The 27,272-nt window shown below is 39.9% G+C and overlaps 1 protein-coding gene across 1 annotated transcript in view; it reads left to right on the top strand.

Annotated features, from left to right (window-relative positions):
* Positions 1–503: 503 nt before the first annotated feature.
* Positions 504–27,272, top strand: part of ZMYM2 (zinc finger MYM-type containing 2) — an 83,640-nt gene continuing 56,871 nt past the window's right edge. Inside the window, 8 exon segments of the mRNA XM_030461179.1 lie at positions 504–636; positions 1,619–1,676; positions 20,021–20,150; positions 21,383–21,515; positions 21,517–21,602; positions 21,604–21,803; positions 21,806–21,840; positions 21,843–22,104. Coding sequence (XP_030317039.1) covers positions 21,465–21,515; positions 21,517–21,602; positions 21,604–21,803; positions 21,806–21,840; positions 21,843–22,104 — 634 coding nt within the window. The 5' untranslated portion in view covers positions 504–636; positions 1,619–1,676; positions 20,021–20,150; positions 21,383–21,464.

The following is a 27,272-nucleotide window of genomic DNA, read 5'->3' as shown; positions in this document are numbered from 1 at the left end:
AGGGTGGGACCTCTCGGAGGACCACAGAGGAATCCTGCCATCTGTATCGCTGGGCGACGGGGGGCAGAAAGGGATAGGTGAGCCCGGTGAGCCCGCGCCCCACGGCTGGGGCTGTAGCGCCCAGAGGGACGGAGCGCAAGGCTAAGATGGGCAGCGCAACCTCCCCGCCGGCGGAGTGCGGCCGCCACGGCGTGGCGGCAGCGCAAACTTCTACAAGTTGCTGCTGTCAAAGCGCTGCGCCGGGACTGCGAGCACAGCCTTCGGACGTGGGCAACGATCCGGTGGACAACGATCCGGGTTCCTCAAACCTGATGGATCAATGTGGGAAGAACCCCGGGCATGGCCAGGAGGAAGATTGGCAGTTTATAGGGTCAACCGGCTACGGGCGGCGCTGATGGATGGGCGGCCCACCCACTCCGCTAGCTCAGCGCCAGAGCCCGCCCTCTAAGGGAGCCAATAGCGGGGCAGGGAGGCGGATCTCCCCCGAGCTCGCTTGGCCCGGTTCCTCCTCCCCTTCGCTAGCAGCTGCGCTTCGCCCGGGACTGGACCGAGTTAGAGTTGAGACGCCGGAGGAGTAGCGCAGAGTGCGTGCGTCCCTCGCGGGGGGGTCCGTGCCTGCGAGCGGCGGGGAGCCGGGTAAGGTGGGGGTGCGGGGTGCTGCGCTTCAGGGGCGGGCTGGCCGGCGGTTGGTGGCGCGGAACTGCCCCCAGGGCGGGGAAGGGAGAGCAGCCGCCGTCCCTCGAGCTACCCGGGCTAAGTACCCCACGGTGTCGCCGCCGCCGCGGCGCCACCTCTGGCGACAGTGGATGGGGCGCGGACGGCACCGGGGGCAGCCCCGCGGGTAGCCATCGTGGCCTGTAGATGAGCGACGGGGGTAAATGGGGGGCATCCGGGGGCAAGCCCTAAGGGGGGGGGCAGGGGCATTTGGTGGAAGGGCCGGGTCTGGTTTAGCGCCTCCTATTTTAACACCCTCTCTGCCTTCCCCGGCGGGCCTTCGGCTGTTGTTCTGCCCCGGTGCCTCCCCCACCCACCGCCCTCGCCGCCCCCTCCCCTCCCCCCGGGTGCTTCCCTCTCTCTCCTGCCCAGCGCTCCGCGGATCCAGCCGCCGTCGCTGCTCCCCTCCCGTATTGTTTGGCTGGGTCTCTCTAATGGCGGACAGGAGGCGGCAGTGCTGCTGACCGACTGCAGGGGGGCAAACCCGAGACCGGGGGCAACTGCCGCGACAGCGTGCGCGGAGCCGAGGCTTCGGTCTGGCGCTGAGGTGCCGCTGCTGAGGGCCCTGTGACCCCCCGGGCGCCGGTTCAGGGCAGCTTAGGGTAGTTAGCAGGTAATATCTGCTCCCCGGCGTGGGTGTCGCCGTTGCCTTTACTCCAGCCCGGGGCGGCTCCTTGTCCCCTCTCCTTCAGTGGGTGCAGGCGGCGTAGGTGTGCTTGAGGAGTACCCCACCGCCCCGGGGAGGGCAATTTAGATGGATTGGTTGATTTATTTTAAGGGTTGGGATTAAAGGGAAGTAGAGGGTGATGCAGGCGGTACCTGCCCTCGCCAGGCGTAGGAAATACTGCTCGGGGGCGCTGCCTGCTTCCCACTGCCCCGGGTTAACCCCATCTCTTTCCCTTAGGCTCCAGCCCAGTTTGGTGCAGCCTTGGCAGAGACCAACAAGGAGAGGGAGCTCCATTGTGAGTGCTATTTACGTATCTGTTTCTGCCCCTTCTAGACCTGCTTAGGGTGGGCTCGAGCCTACCCCCCAGTTTTCTCCGTGGGCAGGGGAAGGGCCTCCAGGGTTGGGTGGGGAAATTCCTGGGTCCAGCAGCTGCTGCCCTGGGGCGAAGCCCCAGTAATGGCTGTGAGGCGGCTCCTCCTCGGGGTGGGCGCTGCTGCTGCAGACATCGCTCCTGCAATACCAACTCCGGCAAGCAGACGACGGGCTCCTGCCGCTGCTCACGTTACCCGGCTCAGGAGGGAGGGGGAGGGCATATTTCGGGTGCCCTCTAGAGTTTTACAGCGTGCATTAAAACCACAGGCGAGACACCTTTAGCCATCTTTAAAAATTTTTCGCTCTTTTTCCCATCCTGTGTCCCGCATATCTTGAAGGTAAGAAGAGGAATGAGAGGTTTAAAATAACCCAGCAATTTGCAGAGGATATTCCAGTCTCTTCTCTTTGTGCTTTCGCGCTGGTTCTTTACACCCGCAGATTTGCTCGAGGGTTACTGTTGGGTAGCTTTGGCAGTTTGTGGACCTTGGTGGGGTGTATGAGCCATCAGCTTTGCCCTTTCCCCAAAAAGCTGGAGGTCACTGGGTAAACCCATAGCTTCTTAAAATTGAAGATACTCGGTGTTTCACCTCTGTGGTGGAATTTTTCCAAGCAGATTGTCATCTCTGTTGGGTGTTAGGCCGGCTGAGGAGAGCCTGATGGCTGATCGCTGTCTGTAAGATTGGGGTGTAGTTTGACACTTGTTTGCCCCCCTTGTGTTTTTGGGTCTTTTGTTTGTTTGTTTTGTTTTGTCTTAATTCTCCACGGGAGATTCAGAAATCGCGAAGTAGTGCAGCGAAGGAGAAAGTGAGACGGAGTGCGCATGGGAAGAGGTGGTGGGAGCTGCGGCGCTTGGACGGGGCCCTCCTGGGGCCGCCGCCAGAGGCCGCCGCGATCAGCGCCTTGGGCCCCGCCGGGCGGTGGTGGGAGCGTGCAGCCCGGGAACAAAACATAAAGGGAAGGCCAGCCTTGTGCTCTGGAGTCTTCACTCGGGGACAGGGGCGCTCAGGTCCTGTAGTCTTTCCCTCTACTCGTATCTTGAAATATTCTTTTTGTCTTTTATTTTTTTCCTCTCTTTTGCCATTCTACCTAGCAGATTTCCCAAGTTTGCATAGATCGCAACTTTGTCACTTTTTGGTGGCTAAAGTATACAAAGAATAAATGTTTCACTGCAAAACCTCACTGCTTAGGAGAAAGGCATCAAATTTACATTTATTCTGAGCTTCTAAAATTACCAACCCTATGAAAGATACTACGAGTTTTTATGGCCTTTTAACAAAGTGGGCTATTTGAAACCTTTGCTTATTACTGTACCATTTAAATTTTAATTATAATTTTTTAACTCTTGCTGTATCTTGGATATAAAGCTACCATCTGATTTTACTCCTGATTCATTATGCATTTCAATCTAACAGCTGTTCTGCTTTTTCTGATGCTTCCTCTTGTTAGAAAAGTTACATCTTTGAGTGATGAAGGCAAATAGTGCTTTGGAAGGAGGAAGGCTGTTGTGTTGGAAGACAGTGAAAAAGGATGTTGAGTATTGGAGCTGGTTTGAAAAAATTATTGCAGCTTTTTGTGGCTGTCTATGAAAAGATGAGAATACTGCCAAGAACAGCTGTATAGCCAAGATTCAGTAAACCTCAATAAGCAATTGCCAGCTGGTTTGTGAATTACACTAACATGTTGCACAAAAGCACCCTACTAGATGGCACGTTTTTCTTCTCCAACTGTGGTGGTAGTGACAAAGCCTTTCCTCTAGCATGTGACTGGAGGTAAGAAGCCTATCCTGTGGCATGTGATTGGCCATGCTGTTGTGAAACAAAATGTATTCAGTGCTTACTACTGCAATGTCTGCTCTAGAAACCAAGTTCCTCATCCACAACTTGTGAAATGGAGGTGGTGTCGCATTGTTAGGTAGTTAAACGAAATAATTTCTTTTAATAGAAGACTGTCTTAATTAGAATATTTAATAAGTTAGCTTTATATTTTTCACAAAGTCACAGAATTGTCATGGTTGGAAAAGACCTCAAAGAGCACCCCATCCAACCATCAGCATCCCTCCCCTACAAAAAAGTAAAAATAAAATATATGTATATATCACCATGCCCACTAGAGCATGTCCTGAAGTGCCTCAACTACATGGGTTTTAAATACCTCTAGGGATGGTGACTCCACCACCTCCCTGGGCAGCCCATTCGACTGCCTGACTACTCTCTCGGTAAAGAAATTCTTACTAATATTTAGTCTAAACTTCCCCTGGTGCAACTTCAGGCCATTTCCTCTAGACCTATTCCTTTCTTTAGAGAAGAAGCCAGCACTCACCTCCATAGAACCTCCTTTCAGGCAATTGTAGAGAACAATAGCCTCCTCTTGGCCTCTTCAAACTACATGATTCCAATTCCCTCAGCCTCTCCTCATAGGACTTCTTCTCTGGATCCCTCACCAGCTTTCCCTTCTCTGAACTCACTCCAGCAACTCAGGGTTTACCTCAAATATATGATTGCATCTACTGTTGTTTACCCTTGCTAAGAGGGATTTGAATCAGGAAGAATGTACAACTGCCAGGGAAAAAGTGAAAGTAAGTTTCTTTGTCTTCTACAGAGCTTTTTCAAGTATATGGAGAGCTTTGAGACCAAAACTGGTTCTACCTTTTTTTTTTTTTTTTTTTTTGTCCAGCATATCATGAATATTTTACTGAAGCTGTCATATTGTGTGAGTTTGGAGCTAATTGATAGTTGGAAGCTCTGCAGCATTCTGCAACAAAAGCAGGATGAGGAGTTCTGTGAAGAAATTTTATGAAGTATTGGTACTAATGGAGAATCCACTGTTCATGGAGAACTCTTTTTCCCTGGAAGAAATGTACATCACAAATAAATATGAACTCAACCTAGCTGTGGAAGCTGATTGAAATTAGAAGTTCAGAGTGTTGGTATGCTGTGCCTTCTGAGAAGTTTGATGTACTGCTTGCCTTACAAGATCCTTAAAGCCTTGTATGCTACTGAAGTTTTGTTGTCTGCTGAAATGGTTGAGTTTAACTTAAGCATTGAAAGTATATTTTTTACAACTTCTTTTTAACTTCATCTCAGTGATGTAATCTTACTAGGTGAATGCTCCAGGATAATAATTAGGTTTCTGAGAGATGACCATTCAGAGGAAACTTAGCTTTCCTTCCATACTTGTAGCATGCCTTGTGTGATGCTGGTAAATATGGTTGGCAACACATGCCAACTTGCTATATGAGTTATCTGTTCAATTCAGATGCTTGTATTAAAATTCTTCATTTTGGACCAAGTTTTGTAAGTTTGTCAGGTGGTATTTTGTACTTCCAAGAGAAATTTTAGGTAGAAGGGAGCAGTGTGAGACTTTTGGAATGAAGTTCTGTGGTACGTCCACATCAGTTAACTCCTTAACTTACTTTATTTCATAGTTTTCCAGCTTCACAAATGACTTCCAGCTGCTGTTTGTTGCTCACATTGTGTCCATTCATATAGATGTGCTTCATTAGGGCAACTGAATCCACTGCCTTTTGTGGCAGAGAAGCTATTATGTGACTGTTCTGAGGTGTTTCTTTGGTTTGCATCTTTGCTGCTGTGTGGATCTCCATCCCTTACCCCCACTGAGATGACTAAGGAGCATTCATTGCTGCTCTGGTTGAAGTGGCTAAATGTGAACCAGTGGTGTGCCCAGATGGCCAAGAAGGCCAGCAGCATCCTGGCCTGTATCAGAAGTAGTGTGGCTAGCAGGAGAAGGGAAGGGATTGTCACTCTGTACTTGGCACTGGTCAGGCCCCACCTCCATCGGGTGCTCAGTTTTGGGGCCCTCACTACAAGAAAGGACATTGAAGGGCTGAAGTGTGTCCAGAGAAGGTCAACAAAGCTGATGAAGGGTCTGGAGCACAGGTCTAGTGAGGAGTGGCTGAGGGAACTGGGGTTGTTTAGTCTGGAGAAAAGGGCTCAGAAGAGACCTTATCACTCTCCACAGCTACCCAGAAGGAGGTTGGATTGATGTAGGTGTTAATCTCTTCCCAGTAGCAAGCAGCAGAACAAGAGGAAATGGCCTCAAGTTGTGCCAGGGAAGTTTTAGATGGGGTATTGGTAAAAATTTATTAGCTGAAAGAGTTGTGAAGCTCTGGAACAGGCTTCCCAGGGAAAGGGTTATGTCATCATCCATGAAGTATTTAGAAGACATGAAAATGTGCTTGAGGACATGGTTTAGTGGTGTTAGGCTAACAGTTGGACTTGAGGTTGGAAAAGATCCTTAAAATCACAAATGATTCTGTCATTTCAATTCCAGTTACTTATATGTAAATTGTTTTGGCAATTTCAAGTGCTTGTTCTCTGTGAGCTTCTAGAAATTATCAATTTTTAAGACAAAATATTTTGTTTGTAAACTCTGCCACTAGAATTCAATGGGATTCACACACACGTGTGAAATTGGATTATGTGAGAACATCAGTAGTTGCACTACATGAGATCACGTGAGGTAAAGGACTGTCCTTAATAGACAGGTTGTATCCTAACTGTTCACTGTGGGATTCTCATGTCATCACTTGAAATACCATGTGGATTGGGTTTTTCAGTGACCAAAACTGTTTTTTTACTGCAGTTTGCTATCTGAGCAAAGTTATTGTGATTAATGTTTACAGTTCTGGTGACAATTCAGATTTTGCTAGTCCAACATAGTTAAAATTAACTGAGTTTATGCACTTTGGTGATCAGGGGAGAGTCTTCAGTGACAAGATTGTTCTGTTTGGAGGCTATTTGCACTTTGTAAATATATCTTAGTGTTTAAGTACTCCATCTTTCTCTCTGTTTCCCAAGCTTTTTTGAACTACCTTCATAATAATTCCCTTCTCTGCCCCTTCCACATTCAGCTACTGGAGAGTAATCTGATGGGGATGGCAGGAATTCGTCACTGAGGCAGGGGAACAGAACCAAGTGTCCAGTGCTCTGAACAGACGAGCTGCAGTAATGGTTTGAAGAGTCATTGGGTGTTACTGGTGCTCTTCCCAACCATGCTGCCTAACACAAGAGTATTGTGGCATTTTTTTGTTTGCTTTAAGTTCTGTAATTAGATTACTTAATCATGTATTGCTGTTATGTAGAAATAATAATTTTTGAACTCTAATATACATAACACTTAATGTTACTGCATTACCTAAACTAAATTAATTTCGTACTTCGTACTTAACTGTATAAGGATCATAAATTCCTTTACTCATACAAGACTGTCAGAATCCTTCAGTTTGTGTCACTGTTACTTCTAAAAGCCCTAATACCTAGATTTATGTGCCCTGTCTATCAAGGCACAGTTCCTACCCATTAGTTTTAATACTTATAGATACATGCTAAGCAGGATGTCATCCTAATACCCCCCTTCCCCTTGAAAGTTAAACTTCAGTGAAAATCTCAGTTCTAAACATGAGTTCTTTTTAGAGTTCCTTTTCTTTTTGTCCCTGTAAGACCTCTGCAGTTTGGCAGTTACCCCTAGTGCTATGTCAGGTTTCTCTGTAAGTTATTTTGTTAATCTCGTTCATAAACTCAGCTGTCATCTCAGTATGCATGACCTTGAAGTATCTCTCTCTTCTGGACTTGTGAACATGCTGCCTTCTATACCAGCTACATCTCAGTGTGTACCTCTGATTTCTCTTTGTGGATGTCTGGCCTTTAGCTCAGACTGCTGTCACAAAGGCAATCCATCCTTCCCCAAAGGAAAGCTCTCCATGCTGTCTGGTGCTTGTGGACAGCATAGTCATGAGAACATTGGTTTAAGCCCATAATCTAGCCCTTCTGGACACAGCACATACTGCTCTTCTAAAAGACTGCATAATTCTTCCATTTCTGAGCTGTCTCTTAATTGTTAATAGACAGTTTTTTAGTTGTGTTAATAAATCACATGACTAAATCTCATACCTTTACTTTGATCTTGGTAGCTTGTAACATTTTTTTCTTACAGTTGCAGTAAAAAGGTACTGCTTTGTTGATACAGCTTCAGAATCCTGAGCAAGAGTAATTTTGTCTTCTACTTAGACTGTCTGGTCTTTTTGCATGTTAGGTTTTATAGTTGTAAAAGTAGCAGGTTATGTTTGGGTTTGGCTATGAAGGGTATTCTCTTTTTGTTGTTAATGAGATTTTAAGTGCGATTTTATTCTTCTGTGATGCTCCTCATTCTTGGAGAAGTTCTCTGTGTGCAGCCTTTAGTGAAGTTGCAGCCTGGTACAACAAAAAGAAGTTAACTTTAGGAAACATTGCCCTCTAAAGTCTAAATGAAACCACCACCTTTCCTGTCACCCTGGAACTCAACACACCATCCTTAGAACAATAACTAATTCTAACTGTTGTTTACAGTGGTGCTGTTTCCTTGTATTCTCTTGTTTGTCTCTCTCCATCTGTTGTCCCTTATGTTTAGTTTATTTGCTCTTTGAAGTGTCTTATTCTGTGTTTGTACAGTGGCTAGCACAATGTAGCCCCTGACTTTGGCTACTAGCAGCCTGTGATAAGGTTTGCACTATATGGGTGTGGCATCCGTGTCTGTTATCTTTTATCCTCTTTATTATTTTTTAAGTTTTGTGTGTGTGTAAAGGGGAAGAAGACCTAGTGTGCTGTTACACCTGAAATTATTTCATCATTTTGCTTGAGCAAGAATTTATGATTAATACACCAACCTCTATACATTTAGGAATTAACCATACATCTTTTAAATTAATAGCTACTATTTCTGTATGCATGAGTTTTGGGGAGTTCAGCTTTTCCTTGTGATGGTTGTGTTATTTTTGGCAAATCTTCATTCAGAAGGTGAGGTTTTGTTCTGGTAGGAGGTGCTTTATTAAAGTAGTCAAATAGTATCTAGAAAGGCGAGGTTAAGAAGTTGTCTGTATACATGTAATAAAAAATAATTGCAAAGTATAAGCCCCAGAAAATGTAGAGCACCACAAAGGTTGGTTGGTTGTTTTTTATCAGATACAAATCTTGAAAGTATTTTGGAATTGTTGCCCTTGTCTCTGTTTTTTCATGGCCATCATTATGTATACTTCTAGCCAAAGAATTAGCAAACAGTAATATTGAGTTTATCTGAGTACAGGAGTTATGATCGGAACTAAGTCCACCATTTTTTAGTAATTAAGAAGAACTGGAGAGTTCAGAGGAAACCTCAAAAAATGGCTTAATGAGTGTAAAACTTGCTTTCTATTAACAGACTCAAATCTGTTCCCCAAGACATAATAGATTAGGGTGTGACTTACCTTGTTCTAGAAGAGGCCATGTGTCCATTAACAGATTAGCTAAGGGGGTGCTTCTATCTCCTCCCCAGTGTTAAAGATTTAATTTCTTTCTGTAGTGCCTAAGGAATACAAATTCAGACAGAGAGCAGTGTGTAGCCTTTCAGCAGGTAGGATAATCAAGAGTTGGGTTAAGAGCTGGAATAACTTCCCAGGTCATCACTTTCTGCTGTGTAGGCAAAAGGTTAAAAGGAATTTGAAAAGCTCCACACTAGCAAAGTTAAATAGGTTTTCTTTTCTTTTATTTAATTTTTTTTTAAGGCTTGGAATACACTTCATGGTCTGTAGATCTTTATTGAAGAGTTGGACTCAGAAAAGTACTGGCTTAGAACAAGTGCTATAACAGGGTATTTTTCATGGAGATAAGTTCTAGTAGGCATATATGCTTGATTGCATTTTGCTGTTCAAACCACCCTTACTTAAGGTTTTCATTGTCCTCTTTGTACCAGCACTGACCTTTTCCATTTCTTTTTTTGGGAATCAGTTTAGTTCCATGAATCATCACAACGGCTTCTTTTTTGGGGGAGCTGTGTGTGTGTTGGATGTTTGCTCTGTTTTGACCCGTAACAATTAGGGAGAAAGAGTTGCCCTGGAGAAAGTGGGAGCATGGAGTGGGAATTCAAAACCACAGTGGTTGTGACCTAGGCTGGATGTGGTTTGTTGTGAAACTGCAGCCTTAGCCAGTACAATACATGTTTGTTGTCTAAAAGTGAAGCTACCTTTTACTTTTTAAAACTACTTTGTTAAACTGGAGTCTTGCTTGCATAACATAGCTTGCAGCCAGCCCACAAGTGCAGCCCAACAAGGCAACCTTGCCTTGTTGACCATGTCCATTCTTTCCTTGGCTCCCATTTTCCCATCAACATCCCTCAGCATAGATCTTGGAACTATTTTCTCTTTTATTTTTTCTTTCCCTTCCTTTTTAAATCACCTTTTTGTACATGATACTAAGGTTTTCTTTCCTTTGTTCTTCTGTAGTTTTACTGGCTGTTTGGTTGGTCACAGACTGCATAGTTTTCCCTCTAATGCCCATCATAGTGTTAATGTACTCCCTTAAATTCAGTTTTTCTTGTTCTGAATAACTAGATATATTGAATGCTAATCACTACAGGTGAATTGTGTTGAAGAAGTTTGTCCATACTGGGCCAAAAATACTAGGTTGTTTGCTGATACTTCTCCAGGATAAAAAATATGGTTGAGACTACTGGCTGATGCTGTTGTTAAGGACAAGGAAAAGGGCTGATCTACAAGTTCATGTTCATTTATGAGCTATTGCATGAGGGCCTTTTGTTTTTCTCAGCACGTGCAAAAGTAAAAAGAAAGGCTTTTAAATTGCTAAATTAAGAAGATTTGTGCAATATGTCACTGAGTAACTGTCTGTGCCATTAGGCATGATGGTTACCAGTTATCCATGCAGTTGCTTTCTTCATGCTGCATGCTAGTTTAAAAGAAAAAAAACCAAAACACCCGAAGAAGCAGCAGCATTAATGAAAAATAACATTAAAAGTTCTTATTGGCTGTTAGTAAAGCATTTTCTTTTCTAAAATCTATGAGAATAGTACTGGCTGTGACTCTTATAATGAAGACAACTGATATACTCAAGTAAGTCCAGTGGAGGCTGGATGCTTGGCACCTAAGAAAGGAAAAGCAGAGAGGGATGGGTGTGGTCAGTCTAATGAAAAGGCCAAAAGGATATTTTGCTGTTGTCTGCAACTAATTAATGGGGAGCTATAAGAAGATGAAGCCTGGCTCTTCTCAGAGATGCATGGTGATAGAATGGCAGGTAATGAGCAGAAGTAGCAAAAAAAGAAATTCTGAATAGCTAAGATAAACATTGGATGAGGGGTGTCCAAAAGTAGCTGAGAAATCTGTATCCTTGTAGATATTGAAAACTTTATTCGGTATGACCTTAACAACCTGACTTAACTTTGAAAATTAATCTCATTTCTTACTTGTTATTGCTCTTAAGATGGGATGGGTTTGATAAGGTGATATCTAGGGTTCTCTTCTAACATCAGCTGCTTTATGACATTTAGTGTTTTAAACTAAGGTAGGATACTATTTAATGACCAGGAAGATGCTCTCCGTTGATATGCAGTGCATTACTGTAAGTTAATGGCAACACTCCCCCACCACTCCTCCTGCAATAACACAAAAAAACAAGTTAACTTCTTCACAGAATCAGCATTACTGCAGTGAATAAGTTAGTCTGTTTCTGAACACGCAATTCTGCAGAATGTAGTTGATCTACTGGATCTCATCCTCTTTCATGGGAGATTTCCTCTTTCCTGTTTTCTGGGTTTTTGTCACATTTTATTGGTTTATACATGTTTTGCTGTATCTCAGGTTGCTTGTAACTTTTCAAATTTGAAAGATGGCATGCTGCTTGAGTATATTACTCACAGATTGGTACAGTTACTGATCTTGATAAAGTCATATAGAAAGTATGGCCAATGCAACTATACCTCTCATGAAATAGGATATTTACTTTGTTATAGAGCCTTTTCTCATTAATATCTACTCTAAATTTGTGGCATTTGTTGCATTATGTCAGTTACCAGAGTACTTCCAACTTGTTTCCTAGAGCTTGTAATAATTAAATGGTATTTTAAAAGGATTGTGCATTTTATGTATTGCTATCTCAAGGTTCTTGAATGCTAGCAAAAACTAAGTACTTAATAGTTTTGAATTCTCAATCTTCATTGGTCCCTGTGGAGCAAGAGTAAAATGTGTTTTTCAGATGTATGCTGTGATCCACTGACATTTATCAGTGGTCTGTATGCCATTGCCCACTCCCAACATCTAAATAATTTTACTGTTCTCAGGTCTGTTTCTGATCTAGCCATTCAGTATGTATTTTTTTCTCCTTAGAAAGAGTTAGTTTTTAAAATGTAGAATTTAAAATTTAAAAATTAAAATGTCAAATGACAATTTGGCCTCTTACATGCTTCATCAAGACCACTTTACACTATTTATTTATACTTTTCAATGTTTTATTTACCCTTTTCCTATTTTTGTATCTTTAGCACAGTGTTACTGTACTCCTCCCTTTCCACTTAGGTCATCTTTCAAGTCTGTTGCTGTGGTCTAGGGTTACCTACTTTCCTGGAAATAGATATGCATTTAGATATAAGTAATAGATAAGCATTTAGATACAACTTCTTCTGTGGGTCCTTGGTTCCTTGTATTATTTCACCTTACTTCTTCCATTTATGATAAAGGATATCCTTAAGCAGCTTGAGTAGTAGGGAGGGAAAATTTGCTGTCTACTGCATTGTGCATAATGGCTTTTAAGGCTGGAAGTGGTGCTGGGTTCCTGCTCATCAGCACCTTTTAATGAATAAACAGCCATGAAATTCATTGAAAGTGGTTTTATAAGGAGAGGGATACAGGTCAGTATGGCTGTCCTAAAGCTTGTACCTAGTTAGTCAACTCTTTGATTTTGTTTTGCAATGAGTTGGTATGCCAAGTGCTAATTATTTTCCCTGTTAGTAGACTAGAAAATAATTGGTGCTTGGTGTGGATATGCTTGCATTCAAAATTGACCCTGAATAGAATCAAATTTGAGATTGACCCTGAATATTGATACTTTTCATACATACAGGGGAGCAATTCTTAGCACTGGTTGAGGAGAAGGACACAAGCAAGATGCTATGTTAAGTAAAGTTATTAAAATTTTCCTGGAAATATCAGTTGGAAACCAAATGTCAGCATGCACATGTAGTACTGGTGGCTGCAGAGCATTTGAGGTGCTCAGGAGATAATGATTAAGTTTGCTTGTTTTCAGCAAGCTATAGTTTGTGTTAATAGTTTGTCCTGTGAATAAAACCAAAACTTACTGACCTGAATGGCTTAAAAATATTTCTTTCTCTTTTCTTGCTTTTTTACAGTTCTTTGTTGCTGCTTGCTGGATTACAGGTCTTCATATGTATATGCTTTTCTCTTAAATATCCTGAAATCTGTGTGACAGACTAATTTTGGGTGTTACATAATGACTTGCAGTGAGCTAATTTCTTGAATCCATACAACTGCTCTGAAAATCTGGGGAAAGGATGAAATTTGAAGCTGAAAAAAATTTCTGGAGTATTTGTTTCTGGGCTGAAGTAATGAGATCCCGGGCTTTTGTAATGATAGTACTCAGACAATGGATAGATAAGATTTGTGGACCTAAGCTTAGTAACCTGTTGCTGAAAGCTCTTACCTGTGTTCTAAAAAACAGCAAAATAAATACACTGAATTAGTGTTAAATTTTATTCAGACTCTTGTATAATATTTTTAAAAAGACTCTTGTTTTACCTTGCTGTTGTGAATACTCACACTTGAGTGTAGCCCAAAGTATGCAAGTATTTTTGTTGAATTCACTCATGTGGTTTGTGTGTGAAGCTGGTTGAATAGTTGTTATTGTGGTCCTAATGTCGTATGTTAGGTTTGCTTCAAGTCTTACAAGTTTTGGGTAACCTACTAATTGTGACCAGTGGATATACACATTTTAATACTCAGTCTCACTGCTTGCTTCATTTTTAGTTAGCACCTATATTTTGGAGTGCTTTACTCAGTACTTGGCAGTGTTGTGGAGTAGTGCCTGTGGCTATCAGCTTGTCACTGTTATCCTGTCTGCTGAAATGATGTCTACACTGAAGTAAAGAACAGCGGCACCAACCTTGTCGTGTTCAGGCACAGCTTTTAGTGTTGTTGCACAGAGATTTTTTCTTTGGGGGAGGGGAGAACTGATCTGCCTGGAAAGGATTCCAGTGGGAAGGTCTTGTCAGCTGGTTCAACTTTTTTTTATGGTTATGTGCACAATTGCAGAAACAGCTGTGCCACATTATAGAATAACAAAATGAGTCTGTGGACCAGATAACTGTGTGGACCTTCAGAAAGGTTAGAACTTTTGTTAAAGTCAGAGATGTAGAAGTTGGCAGTAAATCAGAGGCACCATGTATCTCAGCATAAGATGCTTGGGTTGATGACTAGATGACCCTCAGGAAGATTATAAGGAGGGAAAAAACACAAAACAAAAGCCACCAAACAAAAATACTGAATCATAGAGTAGTAGAATAATTGAATGGAAAGGGCGTCAAGGATCATCTGGTCCAACCCTTCTAATATTATTGTTTATATGATATGTCTGGGCACCCTGTCATTTTCCAAAGTGGGGCAATCCACCACTTCCCCTGGGAGACCATTCCAATGTCTGACTGTCCTCATTTGTAAGAGTGGTTAACAAAACTTGTTTTACTGTGTGCTTGCCTGTAATAAGAGTTTTTTGTCTGGTGACCCGGAAGGGCCCTACGACATCTTTTTTGCTACCATGGAGTTCTGCTTACATAGTAGGTGTCTGTCCATACACAGCATTTATTATTCACTGCCCAAAATGTTCATATCCCAAGAAAGCCATGGTATGTAGGCTGCATCTGGTTGTGTAGGGAATGAACCTTCCCAAGTTGCAGCAAGATGTTACAGCATAGTGTTTAAGCCAGAGTAAGAGCTTCTTGATAGCTGTGTGTAGTATCTGCAACAGGCTGATTATTTGATCATTAGACTTACAAAATATGAAGTGATAAACAGTTATTTTCTGTAATAAGGAAGGATAAAAACTGTTGGAAGTAACTGAAGTCAGACAAATTGTCATGGTCAAGAAGAGGCAGGAGATGATCATTAATACCATGTAGCCTTACAGGACCTTGAGGTGAGTTCAGATCTGTCTCTTGCCTGATAATTTTTCCAAATGTTGACACCCTCCCTCAACTGAAGTCAGTCAGCCTGGCAGCCACAGGCCAGAATTCACATTTTGGGTAAGTGGGTAAGGGACTCGTTGAGTAGGTGACGTTTCTTCTGCATGTAAGATATATTATTATTCCTCTATTTGGTTAGATTAATTGCTTTACTAGGTTAGCAGACAATTGGGTTACTTGTTTGCTAACAGTGATGTCTAGGTATAGAAGCTTGGCAGTTATAGCATGATTTTTCTGCAGGTGTATCTGTTTTTTCAGCTGATTGGCTTGGGATTTTTGTAGAGTTGCCTTTGGACCTGTGTGTTTCAGTTGTCAGTGCATTTATTTTCATGTTTGCTCAATCACTATTTGAACTGGTTGCATTTCTTGCCTCTGTAGCCTTCTCCAGTGGGAACTGACAGTTAAGAAGACAGTATTTTTCTGCACAATAAATTATTAAACCTACTTAATTATCTCATTGGATGCCTTTTTGTGTGTGTGTTGTAAGACACTGAGCATAGCTCTCTGTCTCCTATGTATTTTTTTTTCTTGCAGATTTTTCATCTGCTGTGAGTTGTTTTGCTTTTCCAGTGAGAAGACTTTTCTGTTCATGCAACTCATCAGTTTTTCCCTCTCTGAAGAGGGGGTGACCTAAGCCTCTTGTGATAAAAAAAGTAGTTCACTAGTGTCTTGCTTATGTAGTGACAAATGCGTTTTGTGTTGTTCTTGATTCTTCTTTTGTATTGTTTTTCCTTTTTGGGTTGATGATGAGTAGACTTGGTTTGAAAGAGTGACAGAGTTGCAACGGATATTAGACTCAACTTTAGAGGAATTGCTCTTTCTGTAGTTAACGTTTTATACCTGTTCATTACCTTGCATCTATCACTAGTGATTTTGCCTACCATACTTTCTAAGCATTCAGCACTGTGGTATCCTTCTGTAGTTCTTCACAGTTGATTTCTGTATTCAGCTCCTGTGAATAATTTTGTTTGACTGGGAGACTATTGCTTTGGTAGCTGTTGTCTCATGGTGGCTTTATGTATTTTGACCTATACAATTTTATTTGATTTTATCCCTGGTAAATTCTCTTTATTCTAATAAAACAACATATTATATAGTTCTCTTTAAATTATTAAAAATCTCCCAGACAACCCTTTCTCAGCTCCTTATGGTAGATAATATCCTTAAGTGGAATTTGTCTTAAGTGAGAGATGTGTTTGAAGGCATTCTGGAAGTCTTAAATGCTATGTACCAGTTTAATTGGGGTTGGTCAACAAGTCGTCAGGCCTTCAAAAGGTTTCTAGTAGTCTTATGACATACTACCTTTTGATTGCAGAATCCATGTGAATTCTTCCCCCATTTATTTTTTCTTTATATTTATTCTTCTGTAGTTTCTATCAGCCTGCCAAGTGATGAAGATAGGACTGTAGTCTGTAATTATGTGGGTAATTGTTACTGTCTTCTGCTTAAGTAATTGCTTTAAGATGCTGAAATGCAACATTTCTGACTGTCTTTAGAAATCTTAAGTGAATGCCATGTAGCCCTAGTGATTTGTTCTAAAATCCTTTTCTATTAGCACTTTGATACGACATTTTTCCTCTGATCTGACCTTTAGAACGAGAGCTTAGATGTGGTTTTCCCTGATCTTTTCCTTATTCAGCATCAGTGCAAAGAATTAATTCTGTGTTTTCTACTGCAGTTCAGGCTTCTTGGGTACTCTTTTTAGGAAAATTTTACTGTATGTAAAATTGGCAAGAATGAGGATTTTAGACAATCCTTTGCTCTGACATAGCTCAACAGCCTGTCCGGAACTGTGCATTAAAACAAACAAACAAAAAAAAACCAAACAAAAAAAGCAAATGGAGATGAAGTTTCCCCCTACCAATTTTCAGCATCTCAGAAACATCCTGATGGTAGTCTTCATGGTTTCCTATGGTCTTTGTAGATTGGTTGTACATTTAATATAGTGAGGTTTTAAATGGTCTTAGTGTGCTCAAGAAACTTTTTGCTCTTCTAGCTGTTCTTTCCCATTTTATTTTAACTGAAATTTTCACAGTTCTCCTTTTTGAAGCCAAATGTTGACGTAATGAGTTTTTATATATAATTTCTTAATGCCCTTGGGCATTTAAATAAGCTCTTCTGGAGTGCTATCTGGATAACTACATCTTGAGCTATGTTGTGTGGCTCAGAATTAGATCAGGAGTTATTTTTCTTCCAGTTAGTCTTAAAACTGATTACAGTTGGCTGTGTTGTAAGAATTTGTCTCCATTGTTCAGTGGTGGTTTTTGTTCGGTTGGTTTGGATTGGATTTTTTTTGTTGTTGGTAGTATACCATTAATATGCTATTTCTTCTAGTTTGGATATGGAATTTAAATGTGGAGGTAAATAATTCTGTTAGGATACGCGCTTTTCTAGCAGAAAGTAGTATCCTTCATGGGGGCAAATGAATCATCCCCCTCTTGCTCCTATGCTTGTACCTCAGTTCTGCCTGAATTTTGTTGCTCTATTCACTTTAGAAGATGGCTCAGGTATGTGCTATCTGAAAAGCAGTTTCTCAAGTTCTGCTTTTTTTATTTTGGGGCTTCAAGCTTTTTTATGGAAGCACTTACATATACTGGTCCTACTTTGGATTTCTGTTTTAAGTGCCCTGTTTTGGCTGGATCTCAGTAATTTTTGTCTTTGCTCCAGTTGTACATTACCATAAGTGTCCTCTTCTGTTATCTTAATTCCAGGTATTGCTAATGAGACTTAGTAAAGACTTCTGAATTCCTGTTTCTATCTTTCTAAAGTGAAGTTGATACTTTTTTTTGGGTAGACACACTCCCTGCCCCAATTTCAACAATTCATCGTAGATTTAAAACTATATTGTCATTCAGCTATGGAGTTAAGATTTGGCCTAAAAAGTGTTCATTAACCTGGCTATCTTGAAAGCTGTTGTATTTGCCATCCTTCCATAGAAGTGCCTGCATTTTGCCTTTTATTTCTTCTAGCAATTAAGCCATGAATGGAAGCTATGGAATTGTAATTTATTTTGTCATGAAGACTTTTACAGAAATGATGTAGCCTAATTGGAAGGCACACAAAGGCAGGTTCTGGAAAGGCTGTTGCATGCTGATAGTGTTTCTTTTTCCATCCAGCTGTAGTTTTGGTGCCTGTAGTTTCGCACTACCACGAAGCCTTGAGCTCTGCAGCACTATTGTACATACATTTTCTACAGATTAGGTCTCCTCAGTTTGAATTTTCTTAGGTTTCTTCCAAGTCTCAACAATTCCTCCAGTGATCAGTCTAATCAGTCTTACAGGTTTCTAGCAATGAAACAAATGTTTCTATTCTATATTTTGTTAGCAGTTGTGAGGTTTATCCTAGTACCTCATTTTCATTTTTCTTATAATTCCTTTTAGAAAAATTCAGAAATACTGACTTTGACATTGACATTGCCTGTGTAGTTTTTCTCCTTGTTACTAGCATTTATAGAAGGCAAGGTACCTCATTTTGAAAATTTTTTTTGGGGGGGGGAAATTCTCTGATTCTTTGGGTAATTTTGTTGCTGAGTCTTACAGAGATAGGAGCTGATACTTGAGGAATTATATGCAGATTTTACTTTAAACTGTAGACTAACAGTTAAGCATGTAAACTTCTCTTATTTTTGTGTCATACCAATATAGGTCATTAGAATCTTTTTAAAGAGCCTTTGCCTTTAGACAAAAAGATGTGTTTTGAGTATTACTTTTGCTATATATTTTGTCCATGTAATACAGTTCAAGTCCATCGCTCTACTAAGGATTTGTAAAAATGGGAATAGCAAAGGTTTGAGTCAGGCCTGAGGTATAGTCTTGGCATTGTCTCATTTCTTCTTTGCTTCCATCTGTTCAGGTACATTTAAAACTTTATTAAAAGCTTTATGTGCTTATGATACTTTTGTCCTTGTCGAGAAAGAAAATACATGGAATAAACCTGTAGACTAAGAATCAGGGAACTGAGTGACTTCTTTTCAGCAAAAGCTGAGATGTAGGGAAATCTAACACTGAATTATTCAGCCCTAGAGGACAAATAAGATAGGTAAAAGAGAAAATTGGATTAAATTTATCTTCAGTGTAACTGATTTCCAGGGAGGTACAGGCCAACTGCATTGATAATAATACATTTTTTCTTTTGTAAAAATCCTCTTAAATTCCAATTGAATGTTACCTTTATTGCAAGTTAAATGCTATTACATAATGACATTTGGCTGTAAGGGTAACACATAAAGGAATTAAAAGTGGTTGCCTCTCTTCTAGGATTAATGGGTTCACAGCTTTGCTGTTTGGTGTTTCTCCCCTCAGCCCTCACCCTGCTGCCTCTCACTTAATGGACAAGAGAACTTTAATGAAGTTGTAAATGCATAAAAGAATATTTGAGCTTTATTCCTCTGGGCCTCTTCACTGTTTGGGGATTTGATGGGCTGTTCTCAGACAGGAGAAAGCTACACAGTTTGATACTCTATATTCTAAAAATGCTGCTAAGCCTGAAAAACCTAATGACTATTATAAAACCTGAAGAATAAATATAGGCTTGAACTTTGAATGTCTTCAGTCTCTTGTGAATGATGATATGTTAATATAATCTACAGATGCGTGAACCTTAGCTAAGTACCACTGCAGTGCATATATACAATTTTGAAAAGGTTTCTGTTGCCATTGTAAGCCTGATTTATAATTTATATTCTGTGATTTTTCTTTTGCTGTGTTTAATTGTAGCATAGTATACTATGCTACAAGCATCAAGGTGGTTGACACTAAAATCCAAAGAAATGTAACTGTTAATATTTTTTTTCTCTATATCTCAGTTTACTTGAAGCATTGTTAAATATTCTACAGATACTTTTTAATTCTAGAGTTTGATTATTTAATTGCATTTATGACTGTCTGTCTCTTCAGAAGGATTCTGGAAATATGATTGACACAGTTGAAAATACAAAATAAACAGTACTTGTCACTACTTTACTCGTGTAAAGTCTACTTGTGTAGACTGATGTTCTCTCTCTAATGTTGTAGGATGATAGTGGTTAAAGTCAGGCTTGAACGTAAGTGGTAGATTTAGAAGGAAGTTAGTTTAATGAACATAGTTGGTAGAATCACAGAATGTTTGGGGTTGGAAGGGACTTTGAAAGATGAAGTCCAACACCCTCCTAGAGCAGGGTCACCTAGTGTAGGTTGCACAGGAGAGTGTCCAGGCAGGTTTTGGTGAAGAAGAGATGAAGATACTGTTTGACTATCTAATCTTGTTTCAACCCTGTTTCAGAACACACTGCTTTTGCAGAGGGCAGCAGAGTTGATCAAGAAAGAGCAGGTTACCTTCAGGAACGAAAAAAAAAAAAAGGTCTTGGAGCAACGTATTAAGGTAAAACAGATTGCAGTGGATTTCTGGATGGGTAAGTATTGGTGAGCTGGGTGCTTCTAGATCCCCTATTTACCTTGCTTTATAAAGGATTTATAAAAAAGCTTAGTGATGTCACACAGTAGTGTATACACAAAGACATTACCAACTTATAATGTAATTGTGTCTAAATTTTTCTAGTATATATCAAGACCAATTTAATTTACGGCTTATTAGTACAGCTGTTTTTAGAGAGATCTTTGGTACTTAATCACTGGTTATATACCAGTTTGAAATTACAGGTACAGAAATTAGATATTCAGGTTACCTTTTATAATTTGTTTAACTCATGGGACAGTTGACAAATATAAACAGCACACACTTCAAATTGAAGGATTACTAAAGGGCAAACAAGCTCCCAGACAAAGTAGCTGTTTGGGGAGGGTCCTGAAGAAGATCAATTGCTTTTAAAAAGAAAGAAAGAAAGATAAAAAAAAATTCCTTAAAAGCTGCAATGGAACATGAGGTCCTAAGTCCTTACCTCAAATGAGCCATCTCTGGTAGTGGCTGGAAATAAGAGGTTGTTGTGTACCTTCCACTGCTCACCAGTGGTACTGTTGCTCATTGTGTACAGCAGTTCTTAGTTATTCCAGCTCCAGTTATTTTGGGGCCACCTAAGAGCTTTGGCAGTGTAGAACTGGGGAAAAATCAGTCAAATGTAAAAGCTAACACGCAAAATGTTGACTTTTTTTTGTAATTGTTGTTAGGCACTTGAATATGCACTTCAGCCTTTATTGTATACGTTTGTTGATATTGAAACTCTTAACATTTCTAGTAGATATGAAACTTAATAGGAATTTAAATTTTCTTTCTGCATATCTGAAATTTTGGTTTTGCTTTGCAGACTAGCAAAATCAGTATTACAGAATCACTGTATGCGTGTGTGGGTGGGAAAGGGACTGAGAAATCAGGATCATGTAATTAATGCCATAAAAATTTGTTTCCTGCGTGTATGTGTGCACTGCTGAACATAATGATGTGTAGCTATTGTGTGGGAAACGTTGCTAATTGCTGTATTTTTTTGCATTAGAAAGTAAATAAATGTTAAGGCATTCAAAAAGAGATCATAGCGAAACTTTTTTTTTTTCTTTACATGATCTTAGGAAGAAAACCAAGTAAAAGCTGGAACTATTAATTCTGTAGTTATTTTTAAGAACTGTTATTGGAAAGTTCTATCTTACTCTGAAGTTGGGTGTGTTTTTTCTTGCTTTGTTTTTCTTTAAACAGCAGATCTGGAATGGACTTGAGTCCTCTGGGAGGATATAGAACTGTCTGAACACACCTCTGGTGTATTAGTAGGATACAAACCATGGCAGCAGGTCTTGCAAATGTAGGAAATACATTTGGAGGTCCGCCAGGTTTCTTTAGTTTTCTAGACTAGTAAGTTCCAGAACTCATCTATAGAAGATGATGATGATGTAGTTTTTGTTGAACCTATACAACCTCCCCACCAATTCTGCCATCACTGATAGCAGATCAAAGGAAGCTGCATTTACATCATCAAAAAATGAAGAACTTCAGGGAAATGATTGCAAAATGCTTCCTTCTCCAAAAGACTTAAACTCTCAGAAGAGGAGTATAAGTGAAACTATTATTATTGATGATGAAGACGACATTGAAACTAATCAAGGACAAGAGAAGAATGCTTCCAGTTTAATGAACGAAGACTTCCAGAGTGTAAAAATAGAGAATCAACGATATGGAATTCTCATCTTCCGGTTTTTCGAGAAGTAAGGTAAATTCAGGAATAGGTAATAGTGGTATAACCACAGAACCAGACTCTGAAATTCAGATTGCTAATGTTACTACATTAGAAACAGGTCCTATGAGCTCTGTGAGTGATGGTCATTTAGAAAATGCTGAAGGGCGTGACATGAACTTAATAATTACACATGTTACATCACTGCAGAATGCCAACATGGGAGATGTATCTAACGGACTGCAGTCAAGTAATTTCGGTGTTAATATGCAAACATACACCCCATCTTTGACTTCACAAGACCAAGACTGGTGTAGGACCTTTCAATCCTGGTAGAATGAATGTGGCTGGAGATGTATTTTCAAAATGGAGAATCTGCGACTCATCATGAATCCTGGTAAGGGTGCAATTCTTTATAGTTTTCTTCAAAGCTGAAATAACTACTAGGATGCTTGATTAAAATATTTTTTGCACTGATGCTTCCTTGGGTTTTTAGCTTAATCCATATGGTTTTCTTCATCTCTATCACAGCCTTTGTCTTTGTTTAGCAGGTAAATTTATCCCAGTTTAGTAGTTAGTGATCATTTAGATGTTTCATGATCCAAGAACAGAAGAACTTTCTCTCATGACAATTAAGCCATACCCCTTTGTAATTGACAGCAAAAGGAAACATCAGTGACTTCTGTGCAAACTTTCTGTACCTTTTTGGGGTAATTAATAATTATTCATTATAATGGCATCCAAGGTTAAATTCTAAGTAATATCTTTACTGATCTACTTTCTGTTAATCTAAGATATAATTTAGACTTCGCAAAAAACCTGAGATTTTAAAAGGCTTTTTTAAGTCACTAAGTAGCTAGTCTGTCGCTATTTTGTGCATACTGAACAATCTTGGTACTGTCCAATGCTTAACAAAACAAGGTCCAAATTATTTGTGGACTTGCATATTTTTGTACTAAGTTATATGTACTTTGTAATTGCTCTTTAATATCCTGTGGTAATATTTATATAATCAGTATGAAGTTGGTTGGGTTTGTGCTGGTATTTTCTGTGTACATAGCAGTATATTTGTCTACTGATTTGGCAAGTAAACAGATATTGCTAAAATCCAAATGGAGAAGCCATGAATGGTCTTCTGCTATTGCTAGTGTGCAGAATTCAAGATATCTAAATACAAGCTATCTAAAAACCTTCCAAGTACAACACATGCTCGTACTCTGCTGCCCTGTTACATTAGAAGTGTAGGGAAAAAGCCAGATCACTTTTCTTACAGGTTTAATTTCAGACTACTTTAGGATAATTTTGGAAGGCAAATTTTAAAACATTTATGAATCCAGGAAGCAATAGACTCTGTTATGTACAATTTTCTTATTTTGCTCACGTGGGTAGTTTTTTTACCTGTTTTTCAACAAAAATTTAAATAACACATCCAACAAATTGAAACTAGCAGTGTGTTTAATAATCTGGATGTTTTGCTTTATATCTTTTAAAGCAGCATTCCCACTAATTGCTGGTTGACTCCGTAGACATGGATAATGATTGTTATCACAGGTGGTAAGTAGATGGGCATGAGAATTAAGAGCATTTGTTACTTTAAAGTTGATGCCTTTGTTTGTCTTGAGGAAAGCAATGTCTCCAAAAATCAGGATGTGCTTTCTTAAATACTGGACCTTTCATTTTTGGTGTCATTAACAAACAAGTCACCAAAAATTTTGTTGGTGTGAAATCTGATAGTCTGGGACCATAGCAGTATTCGAAAACTAGATTATGTTCAGAAGGAAAGACTCATTCAAAACAGAGTTAAAATAAGTTTACAGGAGAATGAGACTTATTTCAAAGTGTACATATGCAGTGGTTTTATGGCTGTGTTTTGTATTTGAAAAATAAAAAAGCATTAGGTTAAAAAGGGACCCTGTAAGGGCAGCCGCCAGGTAAAAGGAAAGGAGTAAAATAGAAACTAAGAGGCTATGTTTATAAAGTGGCAAATGAGGCATTGAGAGATTGAATACAGGAGGTGGAAAGGACAGCACAGCTATTAATTGGACAATAGGCTTTATACTACAAGAAACGACAACATGAGAAACATTGGAGCTGCAGAATAAAGAGAAATAGAGAAACATTGTTTTGTACTTGCAAAGAATGTAATAAGGTTTTTTCGGGGAAGTTTTCAATTTTTTTCTTTTGCCTTGGAGAGTTGCCTTCTTTTCTGCTAGAAACAACCTCACTACTAAAGTTAACCCTGCCCTGTTTGGAAATCTCTGATATTAAGACCGGAAGTATTTGATTTAAATATTTTAATACAGTCTATCAATTCCAGTCTAAGCTGCTAAAGATGAATTAATCTCTTCTGCATCAGTGATTTTCCATCTGTTTTGATTTCCAGATTTCTAGAATATTTCCAGTGGACTTGGAGACCCTTCTTTAGCTAATTTAAGCATATAGATTATGAAAATACTTATTTAGGTAATCTGAAAATCATGAACTGGAAAACACTGCTTATAGTTCAGAAACAGGATGTAAGAAGTTGCAAAGCAAACTTAGTTTTCACATGCCGCCCCTTCTTTAGGGGTTTGCTAGTTAGAGTTTGAACATCAGAGCTTTGCTTGAAGACTTCATACATCAATTTACAGAGCAGCTGGTTTGTTACCTAAAGACATTCTAGCATGCATCTTCTCCAAAACACGTTACTTCCCTGTTTGCTTCCCCTTGTAGAGCATTTGAAGCATTGAAGCCTGCAACATGTACAGTTTCTGATACTGACTTTTTAAAAAATTTTTTTCTCTAGGACAAAAAAGTTAGGACATGTGACATGTTAGAAAAACAGAGGGAAATTGCTGATGCTGAGGGTCTGGCAAATACATGTATGTATTTGTTTCAGAAACAGTGTGGCAAGCAGGACTCGGCAAGTGATGGTCCCTTTGCATGCGGCACTGGTGAGGCTGCACCTTGAATCCTGTGTTCAGTGTTTGGCCCCTCATTATAAGAAGGACATTAAAGTGCTGGAGTGTGTCCAAAGAAGGGCAACAAAGCTGATGAAGGATCTAGACCACAAGTCTTGCATGGAGTGGCTGAAGGAACTAGGATTCGTGTAATCTAGAAGAAAGGAGGCTTAGGGGAAACCTTCTCGCTCTTCACGGCTACCTGAAAGGAAGCTGTAGTGGGTCTCTTTTCCCATGTGAAAGGTGATAGGATGAGAGGAAATGGCCTCATGTTGTGCCAGGGGAGGTTTAGATTTGATAGTAGGAAAAGTTTCTTCACCAAAAGAGTTACAAAGCATTGAAACAGACTGTCCAGGGAAGTGCTCGAATCATCCTCTCTGGAGATGTTCAGATGTAGTGCTTAGTGACAGTTTAGTGGTGGACTTGGCAGTGTTAAGTTTATGGTTGGAATTGATGGTCTTTAGGTAATTTCTAACCTAAATGATTCTATGATGCTGTATATGGTTAAGAAAATTACTTTTGGATCAGTGTTAGTCTGTTGCCCTCAGCTAAATGCCTCCACTGTAGGAAGCAGTAAATGCTTAATGAAGAAACATCTTTCCAACACAGTGATACAGAACCTGATGCCCCTGGTAAGCATTGCAGTACGTTTGACAGAATGGTTTGGGTTTAAAGGGACCTTTAAAGATTATTTAGTCCAACATCACCCTTTGGTCAGGGACATCTTTTGCTCAATCATGTTGCTCAAAGCCCTGACCTTGAACACTTCCAGGGGCATCTTCAGCTTCTCTGGGCATCTTGTTCCGGTGTCTCGCCACCTTTGTCATAAAAAAAAAATTTACTCATAAATCTACCCTCTTTCAATTTAAAACCATTGCCCTTTTCCCTGTTACTACAGATCTTGGTAAAAAGTATCTCTCCATCTATCTTAAGTTTCTTAATATACCAAAAGGCTTCTTTAAGTTTTTGCTAGAGCTGTATTTTCTCCAGGCTGAACAACCCCAACTTTCTTTGCCTTTCTTTGTCTGTTTTGTACTGGGGACAGTACAGAGTTGGATGCAGTTCTCAAGATGGGGTCTCACCAGAAAAGAGGAAATTGCCTTGCTTGACTCTGTTGGGGATTGCCCTGATCCAGGTGAAAGACCTTGCACTTACTCTTGTTGATGTTCATGAGGGCCCATTCCTCAGCCCGTTCCTCAAGCCAGTCAAACCTTTGGATGTCACCCCTTCCCTCTGGCTTACCAGCTCTACCTCTCAGCTTGGTAGTTGATCTGTGGAGTTGATGAAGATGTTAAGTTGTATCACTCTGAGTGTGGACCCTTGAGGGACACAACTCATTACTGGTTTTCACTTGGACATTTTGCTGTTAACTAATCTTTGGGTGCAGCTGTCTAGCCGTTTTCTTACCCATCAAAACCATGTCTCTAATTTAGCAGCAACAGTGTTGTAGGGGCCAAATCACAAATTTTGGCTTAAGTCCATGTTGGTGAACAGAACTCCATATAGATAGAATTTTCAAGTGCTTTTGGACTGGAACTTGGCTTTTGTTTCTGTGAAGGAAATACAGTTTTTGTGCTTCAAAACCAGAACCAACACCTAGCAAATGGAGGATGCAGTTCAGAATTGCCCTGATCTGAGCTGGGTCATTAATGTAAGTGTAGCTGAATATATTTCTAGAGCTGCATGCCTCTGTAAACTTGGTTAGTATCTTCCTTCTTACCTCTGTCCTAGGTTGTGCCAATGTAGTGTTTTATTTTTTTTTCTTTAAAAAAAGAATTTAATTGAGTCATTTGTGCAGGATGACTCCACAAATGTAAAAGTGTTATACATTTTTAGTTCAAGGACATGAAAAACAGATTTTATGGTTTGTTCTTAGAGAATATAAAGTGGAGAAGGTGACATGGTTAAAAAGTGGCATGTGAAGAAAAGCCACAATTTAAAAATGTCTATGAAGGTGTGATGTGGAAGAAGTGAAAGGAAAGGCAGGGAGACCTTAAGATTTTCTTTTGGTATGTTTATAGAATGAGAAATGTAATAAAATGTCAATTAAGGGAGGCTATCTGAAGCTGTAAGGTGCTAAGGAAGTATTGAAATAATGAGTTCCTAGGTGGACTTGGTGAAAGTTTCAAACTCAAATGAACCCAGCCTGCTGAAGTTTTCATAAGTGGTAGTTGAGTGCTACTGGAATTACCAGCACATGTAACTTTGCTGCTTATGTTGTGTATTTCTAATACATGAGACAATGTACTCCCTCTTGAAAGATAGGAGAAAAGAGTAGAATCTCAAAATATTTTGTTGTTAATGTGCTAATGGGATATAAATGTATCTGAAGTAGCAGACATAGTATAGAAACGTTTGAAGGAGGCACTCAAGTGATTTTTACCTTTAAGCACTCTAATAACATACCTTAGTTTGTCAGTATTGGTAATCATGCTTTACAGGTGAACTTCTTCAATGGTTTAAAGAGGAATGTGTTTTG

The sequence above is a fragment of the Calypte anna genome, chromosome 1 (assembly GCF_003957555.1).
Source record: "Calypte anna isolate BGI_N300 chromosome 1, bCalAnn1_v1.p, whole genome shotgun sequence".
Lineage (NCBI taxonomy): Eukaryota > Metazoa > Chordata > Aves > Apodiformes > Trochilidae > Calypte > Calypte anna.
This window is presented reverse-complemented; position numbering and strand designations above follow the sequence as displayed.